Source organism: Falco punctatus (assembly GCF_963210335.1).
Source record: "Falco punctatus genome assembly, chromosome: 3".
Classification (NCBI taxonomy): domain Eukaryota; kingdom Metazoa; phylum Chordata; class Aves; order Falconiformes; family Falconidae; genus Falco; species Falco punctatus.
In genome coordinates, this window is record NC_137582.1 from 104500423 (window position 1) to 104517366 (window position 16944).

Here is a 16944-nt window from a genome sequence, read left to right on the forward strand (position 1 = left end):
AGTATCGTACAGCAAACTGTTTGAGCTGCTGAAGCTATCCCATAGTTGGAAACAAAACTCACACATGTCAAAGCTGTAATACTAAGAGACAAATTCCTGCAACCAAAGCACTAGTTCTCCAGCTTCCACTGGGAGAAAGTGCTACAAGACAAGAGCTCTGCAGATGAAGTTTACCACTGATGCTGATTAGTTACGTTCAACACTTCCAGCGTTTATCCTTCCAGCACAGGTAGGTATGGAAGAAAAAGTGGCAGGAACCAGCAGTAAAATGCCCATCTAAAGCAGCAAGTTTGACCAAGAAAAGGGCTCCCCCAGCATACCAGACAGACAACAAGAAGGAAAATGTTTCCCATTTCAGGCTACGTACCCTCTGTGTACTCACACAGTTCATGCTGTCACCTGAAGAGTGACCCTCTTCAACTGGAATGTCGCCAAGGCAGAAGAAGCTGGACTAGCAGTGATCAGCGTATCAGAAATGACAGAGTGGGAATGAGAATGACCTCCCACAGCTAAATCTGTTTAGCTCCCTCCAATCCAGAGGAGCACCTGAGCTATTCCTATCTCCTTCAGGGAGGCAACATATACATTTGAACAGCCAGTGATCAGCACGGAGGGCAAGAGGCCAGACTTCTTGACCTGCACTTCAAACCATTACACACTCAGGTACTAAGAAAGAAGTAGAGCTGCCTCCCTTTGTAAGGCTGGAACTGAGAAGGGTCAGCTCCCCCCAGCACCATGTAAGCCAGTAGCAGAGGGCAGAATGAAGAGATATCCGTAAAAGACACCAGATCTCATTACTGTACCGCTCTAGAAACCACTCACTCTGAATGACTTGTACCTGAAGATGTGGATGCCTCCAGCATTAACAAGGGTTTTATTTTATTTAACAAAAAACTCCACAGTTCCCAGACAACAGGTTCAAGTCTGATAAATGAATGCCTCCCCTCCCCGAAGAGCTTGCTGAGCAATCCAGGAGAGCAAGGAAAAAAAAAAAAAAAAATGCTTGACCAGGCACCATAAATCACCTGCATCTCCCCCCCTCCAAATAGTGAAATAATTATCATTGGATCCATTATAGAAATAAATCTACTTTGCACCCCTGATCTGGCACCACTGGAGATGACGAAAGCCATTCTCAGGAATTAATTGATCGAGGAATAAACCTGTTAAGTGTATAGATTTACTGTAAACCAAGACCATTAATTTTAGAGTGTGCAGCGATGCAACAATCTGCTCAACTTCCCAATGGCTGGATGCACAGGGAATACAAAACACAGCTGGGTCCCAGCTCTGCTGAGGAAGGTCCAACTGCCTAGTCACTACAGGGTGCAGCCAGGGGGTTTAAACTGACTCACATTTCATCTCAGCAGAGCACACTCTCTAATGTCCTACCATCGCTGTCTCTTGGAATACCTGCTATATTTCTCACATGCATCCAGGGCATGGGCTGCGATGCAGAGAACAGCCTAAAGGCTTCTCAAGGCTTATTTTTACTTGCTACAGCAACTTCAGTTATACTCCTGGGTGATCACAATCTTCCTCTGGCTAGAGAGGACAGAGAAAGCTTCTTCCAACATCAGCCTCTGCCCCACCAGGACAGGTCACCAAGGAAGTTGCTCAGGGACACAAAAGCTGTGCTTGCTTCTCCATAGAGGAGGCTGTACCTGCTTTCTCCCCTATATGTGCTGAGAGATCGGAAACCAAAACTTAACAGGCACCAAAAATCCTCATTTAACTATAAGCCAAGGAGGAACCTCATTTTTATAGCTTAGACTGGAAGCAAGGTAGAAATCCAAGCAGACATGGTTAGAAAAACACTTTATGGGATGAGGGGAAAAGGGATACCAGAACAGGAGCTTCTGCAACAACCCTGCTGCAAAGAAAAACAACCATCAGCTAGGACAAATGCAAGTGCACAGATCCAAAGGATTAACTAATGGACTACAGAGGCAGAGAAAAGCACAAAGCAGAGAAAGGAAGGTGGAAATTTCCATGTTCTGCTAACCCTGCAATACCTACAACACTGCCCCACTGGTCAAACTAACTGCAACCTTTCAGCTGTTTGTGAGAACAGCACCGCTCATTATTACATGGCAATTCCACGAGCATACTCAGCAATGAGGCTCCTCCCAGCATCACAGAAGTCAGAAACCATCAGTTCCAGCACTTCTCCATTTAGCAGTCTAACTTCCCTGGACCACATCTTGAACACAGGTGACTGCCAGACACAGATGGGGTCCATTCCTTAAATACTTATTATTCTAAATAGTTTCAATGCATTTTATATGCCAGAAAGCAAGAAGCAGCAGCAAGAAAATGAGGGAGCTAATGTTGATTTTAGCAGTCTTCTGCTAGTTTTCTTTAATCGCTTTTGAAATTCTGCCCTGCTCCTTGCTTAGAGCAAAAAGCCTGTGATGGATGGTGGTTTCTCCCCATCCCTCTCACCTAAGAGGCCAGCGCGGCATAAGGAGCCGACAGACAGACACCCTGCTCACTGCCCTTGCGCTGGAGCCAGGCGCCACCTCCCGGCACAAAAGGCACCGGGGGAGCCCACTCCGGCAGTACCACCCTCCAGATGCACCCCAGAGCACACCACCACATCAAGAGCAGAAGTGAAAGGAGCTATTCCAGGTGTTACACAGCATCCTGCCCCACCACCTGGTCACATACACACCCCTCTCAAAGCTGAGCAGCCCAGAGAAACAAAGAGAGAGGTTCAGCTCAGCAGTCTGGTACTAAGCAGCCCTCAAGCAGATGTATACCCCTAAATGGGTCTTCCAGAAGTGCACAGAATGGTACACGAAGCCCTTGACCTGTAAGCTAGATTATTTTCTCCTCTCAACTCAAACACAAACAACCCGAGTTCTGCTCTAACACAAGGTTGCTACAGATGTATCTACACCAGGGATGTGGCACAGAGACTGACTGACTCTCGCTAGCCTCAGTGTGGACAGCACAGCCACCAACATTGAGAAGAGGTTGCCTATACTCAGGAAGGAGCCACTGGGTAGCTCCTTCTGTGTAGCCCACCATACCACATCATTCTCACATCTGCTAACCCACCTACCTGCCCTTTATATCCCGGACACTAGCTTGGCTCAGTTAGGGTGCTATCTACTTCTATCTTCCCAACCCTAGAACCCATCTGTCAGGTTCCCAAATCTTTAAAGCCTTGTCAGACAGTAAATGTACTTCATGCCAAACAGCCCTGTCCATCACAGATGCTAAAAAATGTATCTGCTGCTCCTACTAAGAACCACCCCATTCACCTTTCCTTAGCCCCAGATAGCCAATTTATCTGCCTGGACAGGTAGAAAACTATGTAGATTCACCCACAGGACAACTGAAGCTCTACAACAGCAGTGCTAAGCAGCCTGTGCGCACATGGGGGATGGGAAGAGGGATGTGTATACTCTAATGATCGTTTAAATCTGCTTAACTTCATCACCACTTGGGAGTTTTTCAAGACCAGGCGGGTGGTGTTTTAAAGCCAAGAATCTGGTTAATAGCGCTAACAGGATTGCAGAGATCATGAGAGATTCAGAAATTCCCTCAATGCTCATTATTAACAGCCATTTCTAAGCACAAACATTTCATATATAAACTGATGGGAAACAGAGAAAGAAATTCTCAGCAGGGACATACTAAAAGCAATAAATATGTCCTAGTAATTCAATTTCTAACAAATATGCACCAAAATGCATCTTCTAACTGTATTTACCGAGCTAGAGATGAGGACTTGGTTCTGTACTTTGGCATTGTTAGGTCTTGAGGCAAGTCAGTCCGTTTTTCCTTGCCACTTTATACACTGGGAGGATAATCCATCCAGGCTATTCAGACAGCAGTTTCTCTTATACAGAGAATTAGCCTAGGAAAGAATAACCTACACCACAGCTCTGTCAGCACCTAAACCTACCAGTGCTCACAACACATCTTCAGCTGAAATACTCTAATCAAAAGCAGCTCTCAGGCGATGCCTTACAATGCAAGGTTAAATCCAAATCACGTAACTGTAGCATCCCTTAGAAACTGCTCTGCCACATGAAGAAAGAGAAGTATAGCCAAAAGAAGAAAAAAATCCTACTTACTTTATACAGCCAATGATGACCTGCGTCAAAGGATAGATCAACGGCTCCATGACCTCACTGGGATAGATTGTGCTGAGAACCCGACACCAGAAATACAGGCAGTGAATATACTGCCAGTTATAAACAGACTGGAAGTTTTCCTGCAGAAAAGGGAAAAACACAGGCACAAACTTGATAATGTGGCATTTGAGAGGAGCTCAGTCTGGTTTCTCTACAGGACTCATTTTATCAAGCATTCTCCAAGAGGACACTGTGTACTGTTTAGAGGAGTAACTAACATACTAGCTGTCCCTTTGATGCTAGTGGCTGACCTACCATCCAGCAAGTTGCTGCACTGGCAACATTACGATTTGGTACTAGTTAGTGCCTTGAAGGAAATAATGAGCACCACACAGACTGCTTTTCTTCACAAGCATGGCTCATTTGAGAAGGATGATTTAATGACCCAGCTCACAGCAGACAGTGGGATGTGGCCAAGCATTAGGAAACCTTTAATTGTTCCATTTACCCACAGTCCCTGTGACAGTCCCTGGTCTCCCACAGGGAGGAAGGCTGGAAAGTAGTACCCCTCTGACACCCTTGTAAATTGCCTTCTGGCCTCTACAGACCAGAGGGTGTGGGGGGGAAGGGTGTGTAAAACTACACTACAGATTCAAGCTAGAACAATTTCTTAAATTAAGCTGGATTTCCCCTCTCTGCACTCAGATTCCTTTGGTTGCTACATAGCAGCTTGTCCTCCCAACCTGAGGCTTCGCTTCCCTCAGCTGTATTAATTAAAACCCCCAAACAGCTGCCCTACTAACTCTGAAAGGCAGTATATTAGTGCTCATTTTAAAGATGTTCCTATAAACATTCACTGTCAAAGCAAGTACCAAATGATCAACCCAACACTCCTCCATGTTTTTGGAAAACACGCTACCCAGTACAGTTTCATATTTTTTTTTCAACTGCAGAGTAGAAATGACAGGCAGCAGGGCTGAGAACAAACTTCCAGTTCTGTCTCTCAGTCAGTCTTCATGGTTACCAGCAAAACCAATGCAATAGGCCAGCAGCGTGCCTGAAATGCAATGACACACTGAGCTGGCATTTCAGGCTGGCTCATAGTATAGGTAGGTGTCGGTCAAGTCCTGCACAGATCCAAGAGACTCTGCCTTCAAGAATGTTTGGGCAAGCCCTTGCTCTCCCTGCCACGTGCTTAAGCAGCTCATAGTGCCAGATTAAATAAAAGCCTACAAGAGTGCCGGAGTCCCTTAAGGACACCCCCTTTCCAAAGAGTTCTGCAGGCCCACATAGTCCCTAGAACTGCATCAAGAACCTAGGAGATCACACTTAACAAGATGCCTCAGCTCCAGCCTGTGTTTCAGACAGATTTTCAAGGCCCAGGTCACCTCCTCTTTTGCATGGATGAAGCATGATGCACAAGTCCTGAAACAAGTACAGAGCCCTCAACTGCAGCTACCAGACCAAACCTTGCAATAGGGACTTAAGCTGCAGCTGGAAGTGGTAGAGCTCTCCCAGCTCACCAAGATATACCGAGAAGCTTTGTTCTCAGCTTCTGTTGCACAGATAAGCAATCTGCTCTTGTAATCACCTTCCACAACCACCCAGTTTAAATTGGCTTATTGCTTGGATTTGTAAATTTTGGTTGTGCTGTTGTATTTAAAGTTCCTACAACCCTCCCCAGCTGTGAAATCAAGGGGATTTAGTTCTTGTCTGGGCCACAACAGAGGGTGTAAGAAGCCAATGCAATCCAATTAAGGCATATGCAGCCCAGACTTCATTTATCCCCATGTCTGAACAGCCAGGAGATTTAACTGGCCACCAATCCTGCAATGTTTGAGAGCAGCTGAACAATTAATCTATAGGGGTCTGTTTTGCTAAACATGAATAAAGCCAGGATTAGCAATCCGACTCAGATTTCCGAGGTCAGACTGGAGGTGGTTGAAATCAGGGCTGCTCCCACAAGGTCTGAGCTGCTTTGTTCAATTTAGTCCTTTAAACAGTACACACTTCATTGGAAAGATACACACACCAGGATGGTTCTTAATCTTCTTTACCTTGAGGTTTTGCAACAGAGGCTGCAAATGGCAGCTTCAGAGTGGAAAAAGGGTGCCCAAGGCAGAAGATGGAAGGTGCATCAAACACTTGCAAGCTGGGGAGAGAAATGTGACTCCCACCCTGCAGTTGCCTTTTCTCTCCTTCCTTGCTGAAATTCCAGACTAGCACAGGCAACTACAAGGTGACCTCTGAAGCTCCCAGCCTCTGGCAAAAAAATTCCTTGGCACATTTTAAAACAGGTCAGACACAAGTAGCGACACTTTAGAGACACTACCAAAAGCCTGGAGTACCTACTGTGATTTTCCCTTCTCCACACGTTCCCCATATGAGGGTATACTCACTCCTTCCACACTGACAGGTACCCACCTTCTTCTTTATTGTCATTGCACTACGCAAGTGAATGGCAAGCTGACGGATATAGATGAAGGCGTGCTGGTAAGAGGTATGTGTGTCCAGAGCATACATCTCTGTCAGCGTGCGCTGCATGAAGTTGATCATGGGCAGGACATTGGGAGAGGTGAATCTGGAATTCTTCACAAATGCGATGTACATTTGCTGTGCAGGAAAGGATGAGATACGAACCACATGAAACAGATTACAAACATTCTTTCACTAACCCTCCCCACCCAGGTATGTCCAAACCAGGGGTGAAACATTCCTTTCATAAAGACAAGTCACTTCAATGAATATGCAGAAGTAACAGTCCAGGCTACTACTTCTTGATGGGAGACAGGAAAGAATCTGTTTAGCACAGAGCATGGAGATGCCTCTACCATTACTTCTCTGCCAGAACAGAGAACTGTGGGATGCCCTTGAGCCATACATGCTTATGGCTGGCCAGTCCTCTTTCTGTAACAGTGGTACCTAAGCAAACTACACTTGGGAACCTCAGCTATTACCTGAAAGATCAGAGCAGCTCAATAGTGCTGAGTAGTGTGTCAGCACTTGAGGAAAGACCTCAAGAATTGGGAAAATGTGTATTCATCCAGCAGACAGCTAAGTACCAGAGGCCCTCCCTGCTCTCCATGACCCTGTGTGCCTCCAGCAGGAAGGGCAGTAGTGGGAAGCAGGATATTACCCTGACCTAACACAGAATTTCTTCCCTGTTTAACTTACTGAAGGTAGCCAGCACCATCTCCAGCAGCTATCCTACCTAATAGGCTGCAGCTCATGCTCTAAGGTCTTCGCATAGAACAGGAATAAGAAACGCTGCAGAGTACAGCAAGTACCAGCCTTACCTTGAGTAAGGGACTTAGGTACACCTCTTTCTTGTAGCGGCAGATCTTGTTCAGCACAAGGAAGGCCAGCACTCTTACTGTTTCCTCACCTGTGCTCCACAAATTAATTGTTTGCTGGAATGAAAAATAAAAACATACAGATAAGTGAAGGGACAAAGAGCCCTTTCCTGGTTATAGACAGGCCTGAGCTTCCCTCCTTCATGCCAAAAAAGCAAGGAGGAAGATGATACAAAGATGTCAGGCTGTATCATCACAGAATCAGTCACAACAGCCATTCTGTCCTCACACTCTACCTGTGAGACCACACAAAAGGCGAGGTTGATGTTTCCACAAGCAATAAAGGAGACTGTTCAAAACGAGCATCTCTGAAAAATACATGCACTTTTATTCATGTGCCTAAATACACATTTGAGCTTCTGAGCATAGGCACCAGCCTGCGCGTGCAACTCAACGTCCTAGGCTTTGCAAAGCTTCCTCACCATCCACTAGACAGCAACACCACAGCAGATTACACATCTGGCCAATATATCTTCCAGCTCAACAAAAAATTTTTGTCTTACACTGAATTCTGCAATACAGCTACACCACAATTACAGTGGTAGTATTGACTTAATTCTAGTTGCCTGGACATTCACTGTATTAATTCAAACAGTAGAGTAGCAGCAGGGTTTGAACCCTGAGACAGGACCCATGTATGGCAGCACTTATGCCGAGACATATCCTCAGTCACTCTAGTACAGACATGATGACAAGCACCCAGTCCACCATAAAAATACCAGCTGGAGAGGAGTAGGTTAGTCTGCGTAGAGGTCTGGGCTCATAGACTGCCACCACTGACATGTGAACTCATCAATCTGAATTTTCACACATTTCTGCACTGTATAAAGCAATCATACACTGATCTGTCACCTCAACTTTTTGAAAAGCAAATTAATAGATTTTGTTCTTCCCAGGCATGCCTGCATTTGCCTGTTCAGAGCATAGATTCACTTGGACTTGTCTGGCCCTACAGGAAGCATCTGGTAGAGTAGGACCACAATCATGGCTGATGCCTCCAAAAACTAGTTTCCTTATCTACACTAATGAACTGTACAGGACATCAGAAAGATTCCAGCTACAGGGCTGTAAAAGCCTACTCAAAAATCCCTACTGCAGCAGTAAGCAGACTGCTAGACCTTCAGATATGAGGTGTACCAGCCTCCCATCTCTGTATACCAGTCATCTTTATCATCAAAGGGTTCCCAGCCTCATTTAAATTTTGTGTCACAGCTTCTCATTTAAATGTGACCCTGTTGCCCTCTTCTGTTCTTTCACGCCTCCTTTGTTGTTCTCAAGTGCTCAGCAGTTGGGACGAAGTTTCTGCAAAAATATTCCACCCCCAGCTCTTGAGAGTGAAATGCTATCACAGACATACACACAGACTCAACACACAGGCAGCAATTACTCCATCTGCTTCCCCAGAACATCCCCATGCTGCTTTCATGGGGATTAGCAGCAGCTACCCACAGACACATGCCCACTCACCTCGGTGTGAGCATAGTTTATGGCACCTAGAAGGCCTGTAAGAGAATCAGGAGTCCTTTCCAGGACCAAAAGAAAAGCAAATGAATGGGGAGTACAAGAGAATGAACTACCATAGGATCCAGGCCAAATACCATGAGAGGCTCATCTAAAGGGGTAAAGAAAGTACCTCAGATCCAAATGACATATCACAGCAGATCCCCTTACCTTGAGAAGTACACGACACTGCTTTGGAAAGGACAAATAATAAGGCACTATAGAATTGACATGCTGAAGGACTGCTGCACCAACTGAGGCTTCTGTTAAACAAGACAGGAGCTATGGAGGGAAAACAAAACACAGTCACATTTAGCTTGGGGATCACCTCTTCTTTTATCATTAAGCATCTGTATTTTGCTGTTTCCAAGTATTTCTGTGTTACCAAAGGACTGGAAAACCAGCCTTCCCTAGGAAGGCTCAAACAAACCCATAAAACCAGTATCAGGAGAGGAACAGACACATGGCAGGTTAAATAACCCACCTGAAAGTACCTCATCCTGGTAAATGTGAGCTCAGGCTACCGGACCTGGATGGCTAATAGCACCTGAGCTCACCACATAAAAGTCATTAAAGCCTCACTTGTGTATACTGCAAAAGCTAAGTGTATATACAGTTTAAGACATCTTAGAGATGGCATGGCACCCATGCCTCTGTCATCTTGCTACAAATGGTCAAAGCACGATGAAGACACCCTCAGTCTACACAAGACTTAGAAACAGACCATCTGGGCTATCTCATAACTTACTGGATTTCACTAGGATTTCTCTAATGGGAAGCTGGAATACCACTGGGTATCAAGAGGCAAACTCTAGCTCAGGGAAAAGGTTAGACAAAGTATTAAGAAACAGTATCTTTGTATTTCCAGATTGTTCAGCTCAGTTCACCTGGAGCCAAACCCAGAGACGTTTGCAGTTTCTAAAGAAAATTATAAACTCAAAGTCCCTTAAATTTGTGAGAGGTTCTGCCTGATGCAGTGTCCCCTTTTGCCTGCAGTTCCAGTTGCTGGAAGCAGTGGCATTTTTTTCTACTTTTAACTTTCTTCCTCATTCTCCTTCTTGCACTACAAAGATTCTGGACTGAGCAGGTCTCTTTTGCGAAGTCCCTCACACCCCAAAAGGAAAGGAAAAGGTACCGTTCAGAAACTACAATGTAATAAAAACACTGTAGTGAAGCCTGGGACCGAGGGCACTCAGAAGTAAGCACAGGACCAGGGCTTACTTCAATGGGACTGCATTGAAAGCTTTCCCTTTTCTACTGCAATCTCCTGCTGCTGGCAAGAAGCACCACAACTTGAGAAAAAAGCTCTACTGATCAAAATGCTTTTTGCTAAGTCATTCTGCCAGCTTCCAGCTAAGAGACATCAGCACTTTTTTTTTTTCTTTCCTTATATTCCCTTCCCTCAGCTTCTGAAGAATGATTATTTCAATAATATTGTTTTTACCACTCCAAATTTGGTAATGCATGATGAAGCACACAAAAAATTTAACAGGAGGCAGCAGTTTCCCTCAGAAATAATCCATGAATTCTCTGAAACACCAGACATCAGCAGCTTTGGATAGATATGACATCCTAGCAGGATGGAGCATAATTATACTTGGAGATGTCATATGCGAGGTTATCAACATAACAACTTCCTAGTATTTACTACAAGAAGTGGCAGGATCATAGTGCCAAAAATTGAATTAAAGCACAATACAGGAGCACAGCACTGCAAACTACTTTAAAGCCTGTTAAGTATTAATTTGTCAGACAAACTAAGCCAGAAAGAACTGCCAGAACGTTAACCCAGCCCTTCTTTACAGGCTACCTATTTTGACCTAGCCATCCTATGACCTCCAAATTGTTACGACCAAATACTTCCAAAAGAAGACAGGGAACTGGATGGACACACAAATCTCAGATGCCCAGGGCTCTGAGACTCAGCAAGTCTGCTTCTGCCCACCACAGTCTAAGCCAGTAAGTCTTATTTATTCTCCACTACAGAAGGCACAGAAATCAATATCCAAGGTTCCTAGTATTGGGATGACCTGGAAGTTGCCCTCAAACTGGAATAACTGTCTTTCCAAAGGGAAAAGCACTTGAGGCTACATTGTTACCTGCTTTGTTAATTATCTTCTTGATTGTTTGGCTCTCCTTTCAGCAGTGTTGTTTACAGATGCAAAGGCCCATCTGCCTCATTCCAAAAGTATCCTGAACAAAAGCCCAGCAAGGCAGAGACCAACCCCAGTAACACAAATGTGCTGAAATTTCTTACTTGAATGGTACAGCTGAGGTACGCTTTTACATCCAGTCGCACTTTGCTCCAAAGCGGGCTGGTGGAAGGAAGGACCATTCTGGAAATGAGCGAGAGTTGGGTTTAGCTTTAAAAAAGCCCATCAAATAAAGATTTCAGCAGCACAAAGAATAGAGAGTTCAATTCCTTGATACTGACAGTGAGTAAAAACTGCTTGCAACACAAGAACTAAGAGAAGTAACAATTTTGTTACGGGTGAAAAGTACTTCTACTATGTAAAAACTGCCTGAAGCACAGCATTAGAAAATTCAATTCAAAGAGCTTCCCAGCAGAGTACCTAGATCTCTGAAAGTGTGGTACAGGGAGCTATGACAGCCAGAAAGCCTGGTGGAGACCTGAATCTCTCACACTGATATTTCTAGTCAGGCATTTTGCAGCCACTGCCCAAGAACAGAGCAGGCTGGCTTGTAGCAATAAAGTCTAATTTTGTGATCAAACCAGTTGTAAGACATTTGTTCTGTCTCTTCTAAACTTTTGACACTGCACTCATGAAGCTGTGCCCCCAGGCCACCCCAAATTCAGACATGGTCTGTACATGTCAGGCCTAGGGAGGAAAGAGACTGATACTTACACAAAGAAATGAAATGTACTTCTCTGACTAGGCACCACTGTCTACGAGGAATCTAAAGTTTAGGTCACCCTTCCCTTCATCTGTGACAGGGAAATTAAAAATAACTGCCACAAAAATTATCCTGGAACTGAAAGCACTTCTGAAAGGCACTCAATACTCACTCTACCCAACAATGGGAAAACCAGAAGAGCTCAGAGTATGAAGTAAGTAATAGAACTGTGTCACAGAACTGAAGCTTCTGTGAATGTCTAGTAGGAAACAGGCACAGAGACTAAGTAAGGCTGCTCCAGCTTGCAAAACATACTGGGAACTTCACAGCTTATTTTATGAAACTAGGCTTATAGCCCCCAGCTATGGCACTGGTTCACCCAGCAGTAGTTCAGACCGGTACTTACTGAATTCTCTCACCTTTTTCCAGCTGCTGCTGGGTAAGCCATGCTGTTACCTATTCAGTTATGTGCCCAGCCTGACTCTGAAATGCTTTAAGCATCAACGCACAAAATAGCCAGAGAACTCCCAGCTCCTAGGCAGCAGCTGAGATTTCAAAACTGTCATTCCTCCTCTCTAGTCAAATCAAATTGCGTCAGCAAACGTGACACCGAGGTACTGAACCAATGCCGCCATTCTGGAGAAATATGAACTGCACCATTCTTTGCCCAGTTGTGTGGTTGTTTCCATTCCATCCACGCTCTCACAGTGAACAGCTCAAACTCAGATGATCCAGCTCTCTCAGACCACCAGTCTCTAAGCCATAATACAGCTGCTAAAGCCCTGGATTAAATAGTCACACACTTGTGACACTGACTACATATAGGCAGAAGGCTTAGTCCCTTCCTCTGAAAACCAACTCACAATGCTCCTGAGGGCAAGCATACGCAGCTCCAGATCTCTTTCTGTTGAAGCCACTTGTCCTCTGCAAATGGCTGGTGTCTAGTATTAGAGGACATATTTCAGTGGAAGAAAGGAAGAACATGGCTAAGATGACTGTGAATATAATCAGGCAACTTTGCTAGTGTTTGGGAAGAGCTGCCATCTTTTTCCAGCTTCACAGCCAGGCTGCAGTTATGAAAAGCCTCACCCACCTTTCTCTCACCTGCAGTTCTCAAGTCTCCTCAGACTTACTTTAGTTTGTTCTTTGGAGCTTTCAGAAGAAGCACTTTCTGCAGGCAGCGGAAGAGATCCCGGACACAGAAGGATACAAGGGCATTGAACACTGGTTAAAAAAAGTCAACAAAGCATTTGTAAATCATCTTTCACATATTCCTGATTTCTCAGCTAATCTGAAAAGAGCTCCTCAAGGAACTGAGGCCAGTAATTCCCGTAGCAGAACTATTGTGTTTCCTCAAGCTTCCAGAAAACACCAGTTTGTCTTACCCTAGACTTTTTTTTCTCTAGACAGCAAGATTACAACTGACAGCCTTCCAGCACAGGAGTCATCTCTTTGCCCTCTGAGTAAAGAGCACCAAGCACAACAGCAGCCTGACCCATGACTAGGAGTCTACCACCAATCTCCCACAAAAACATAATGAAAATTAAAGGCACTTTTTAATAAAAAAAAGTCACAGAAATTGACACCATGGGAATTCTATATAATCCCTTGCATTAAAGAATGAGATTTTACCAAAAACAATGAAAGAGATATAAAGCCCTAAGCCAGCCAAGAAAGGTCTACGGAGAACAAGTAGACCCATCCCACAGTGCCAGTTCTAGATGGTATGCAATAACAAGCGGATAAAACACAGTGCAGAAGTACCTACTAATTTGGTGGTAAAAGCAGGTAGGCTGCAGGTCACATCCTCTGAGACACTAGCAAAAACGTTTTCCTCTCAGCCATGCTGTTTTGAGTCTAAACAGGACTGTCTGCAAAACCTGGAGCTTATGCAAAAGAGGGCTAGGCTGGAGAGAGAAGGTGCATCTCATCTGTCCTACAGGCATGAAAATCCTGTAGAGGAGGAGATCTAGACACTAGAGGTCCTGGCTAGGGGAATGTGAACTTCATAGTACAACTGAACTCTGAACTGCTGTGTGATTATAAAACATTATTTGGTAAGAAGACTTTAAAATAGTCCTGTAGGATTAGTTCTAAGAGGGAAAGCAAGAAGCCACAGCAAACATTCCAAAAAATGTGCACTACAAGTATATAAATAATACGTAACTTCAGCTTCACTCTAAGTAGTCTGGTGAATGCAGGATGGTACTTCCCTCAGCAGTCTGCAAGCCCAGCTGCTCCAGGCATGCAGAGAAGTATGTTTACACATTGAGACACCAGAAGAAATACTACTGCACAGACTCACCACCAGGAAGATAAGCTACTTAAGTGAAATGAAGCCTATGAAAGGGTAAGTTAACTCCTGTTAGTACTTATCCCTATTCTCTACCAATAACTAAACCTTCCCTACCGAATTACTTCCCTTATCTCACAGAAGCAGCACGGCAACAAACTCACCTGCCATATCAGTGACTTGAAACTTGCTGGGATCAGCCCCACCATTATCTCCTTTGGTGGTTGCTACAGATGCTTTAAAGGCTTGAGTGATTTCATGGAAAAGTTTTGGCGTTAGCCTTCTCTGGGGAAAGAAAAAAAAAAAAAAGGATTGCTGAGGAAAAAAAGCAATGTTCTGAAACTCTGAATGACTTTATTGGGAGAGGAGTACTGGAATTCATCGTAAGTTTGATTGCAAAAATAGCTCCATACTTTAACAAGGAGGAAAAAAATATTAAGACAGTGTTAACACATAGTTGTAGCCTTCACTTGCTCTAAAACAGGCTTTTAGGGCTCTTCATTGGTTGGGGGTTGAAAAGCAAACAATCAGCTGCAAGCAACTATCCAGTTTGACCTTTCCATCCCCCTCAGAAGCAGAAAATTACTCATTACGGCTAAAAATGTGACTGAAATGTTCTGGCACAATGCTAGCAAGAGGGTGAAAAATCAGAAGTTAACCGTTTTGACCTCTTCTGAGCCACAAAAGTTTCTCTAGCTTCTCCCTCAGAAGCAGTACAAGCATTCTATAATATTGCAGCCCAACAAAAACTGCAAAGATAAGTCACGCTGAAGTAACAAGAGCTGTAGGAGTATGACCTTGTATGTAGGACATCCATCTTCTCTGTACATTTTTGTGAAAGATGAATAAATCAGAAGTTGGTCTTTTAGAGGCAATGACATATGAAAGAATGTTTAAAGAACACTCAATGTGCTGTATTCCAACTCCCTGCTCACCTCTGCAGCTTTCTTCCATTCTTCAACCATTTTCAAGCTCACGGGGATGAAAGTAGCTTTCTTCCGTTTGACTTTTTCATGCTCTTCTTCTTCATCTTCATCACTTGCTTCCTAGAGAAGTCAGTACCAAGACTGAAAAAAGGTTTACAGGCATCTTTTCTGGCCCCACCTCTTTTGTGAGTAGCTACTGAAGAAGAAGGCAGGGCACAGTGAATTTTATTAAATGCTGCTATCAGCACTTCGTGCAAAGCAGTAATGAAATTAGATGTATTACAAATCCAGAAAAGCTACTTAAGCCCTGCAGCTTTGCTACATAAATGTAATGTGCAATAACATGAAACCTCAAGGAGAAAGCGTATCATAAACTCATTGGAAAAAGCAACACAAAACCAAAGCCACAGAAAAAATACACTCTGAGACTCTACTTTCACTATCTTTAACAAACTCCTCATGCTCAGTTCAAATCCACAGCTGACTTCTGGATTACAAGCCTGTACACCTGCAGATGATCTTTGGGGAAGCTGCTCCCCAGCCACCTGTGCCACTATAAGCCCAAATATACTTAGGTCTTGCACTGAAACTCAAATACTTAACATGCAAGTAACTAAGATAATTGATTTCCACATTCCATAGGGCCTAGTACCTCCAGTGTATCAGGTGGTATATGCAATGCCTCCTCCTCATCAGAACTGTCTGAAGTATCAAAATTCAGCAACGTGCGATCATTTTCCTCCAAAAACTTATAGAATTCAGGATCTTTGTCCTTCAGCCGGGAGAGCTGATCCTTATGTTCAGATGCCTTTCCCTTCTTCCTGGTAGACAAAAATTAACATGTATTTATTAATTGCTCAAATTTCTGTTGACGCTGTAAGAAAAGCAAGCAACTTCTGAGCACTAAAGCATACCTAGGGCTAATTTGAATGGTGATGGATTTACCAGGGTTCTGATCAGGGTTCTGGATCCCATTTAACAGCTACTCTAGAGGACTCGGGAAATATTATTTTCATTCAGAATTTAGAAATCTGGACAGCAAGCTATCAGGTTGTATTGGGATACTGATCAGAGGTCATGAAAACACCTTGCAAAACAAAAAACCCAAGTATGTTTCAATTTCTCTGAATTGCTCTTGCAAGCTTTTATAAAGAACACTGAAAGCTGTAGTGCCAGAGAAACTTGACAGTGAAAGCTTAGTAAGATCTTACCTAGTGCTAAAGAAATGTTTTGGCTTCTAGCAATGCCCAAGAACTACTTTGTAGGTTTCTGTCTTGCAAACACTACAGTGTCTTTCAACAAAAGCAAATATGCACAAACTGAAGAAAAACAAAGTAAACTCTGCCTGACTCTAACATCCCCTGTAAGAGATTGAAAGCACACACAAGCTCTTCTCCACTGCAGTTACTGAGTTGACGTGAGCACGACAGAAAACCTGATCGTCCTGTACCCTGTCACCACACTGCAACCTTGAGCACTGCCCTTTCAGACGCCTCTGGCCCAGCTTCTCCCAGAACTAGCTCATTCTTTGACAGATGCTGCAACGAAGCCCGACCATTACTTATAAAAGCACGCAGAAATAGAAACTGCAAGCGGCCAAACAAGCGCTGAAGGCGTGCCCAGCCGCCCCGGAGCGGACGAGGCCGCGGCCCAGGTGACCCGAGCCGACAGCGCTCCCTCACCTGGCCGCCGGCCGGGCCCGCCGCCCCTCCGCACCGGCCCGCTGCGCCTCCCCGCGCCGCCGCGCCGCGGCCCCCGGGCCGGGCCGGGCCGCCTCCTCCTCCTCCGAGCCGCCGTCAGGCTCCGACTCGCAGCCGGCAGCAAGGAACTCGTCCAGGCTCAGCTCCGCAAGCCTCCTGGGGACAGCGAAGGGGGACAAGGGGGCACCTCAGCGGGGAGCCGGGCCGGCAGCGCCGGACATACCCGCT

General features: G+C 44.7%; 1 protein-coding gene across 1 annotated transcript in view; it reads right to left on the bottom strand.

The window, feature by feature from the left end:
- Positions 1-16944, bottom strand: part of NOC2L (NOC2 like nucleolar associated transcriptional repressor) — a 52725-nt gene that overhangs the window by 35518 nt on the left and 263 nt on the right. The window contains exons 2-11 of the mRNA XM_080380050.1: positions 16699-16872; positions 15669-15837; positions 15026-15136; positions 14255-14375; positions 12931-13021; positions 11199-11277; positions 9113-9223; positions 7385-7498; positions 6513-6701; positions 4089-4228 (exon numbers count right to left, since the gene is read on the bottom strand). Coding sequence (XP_080236176.1) covers positions 4089-4228; positions 6513-6701; positions 7385-7498; positions 9113-9223; positions 11199-11277; positions 12931-13021; positions 14255-14375; positions 15026-15136; positions 15669-15837; positions 16699-16872 — 1299 coding nt within the window. The remainder of the gene's footprint in view (positions 1-4088; positions 4229-6512; positions 6702-7384; positions 7499-9112; positions 9224-11198; positions 11278-12930; positions 13022-14254; positions 14376-15025; positions 15137-15668; positions 15838-16698; positions 16873-16944) is intronic.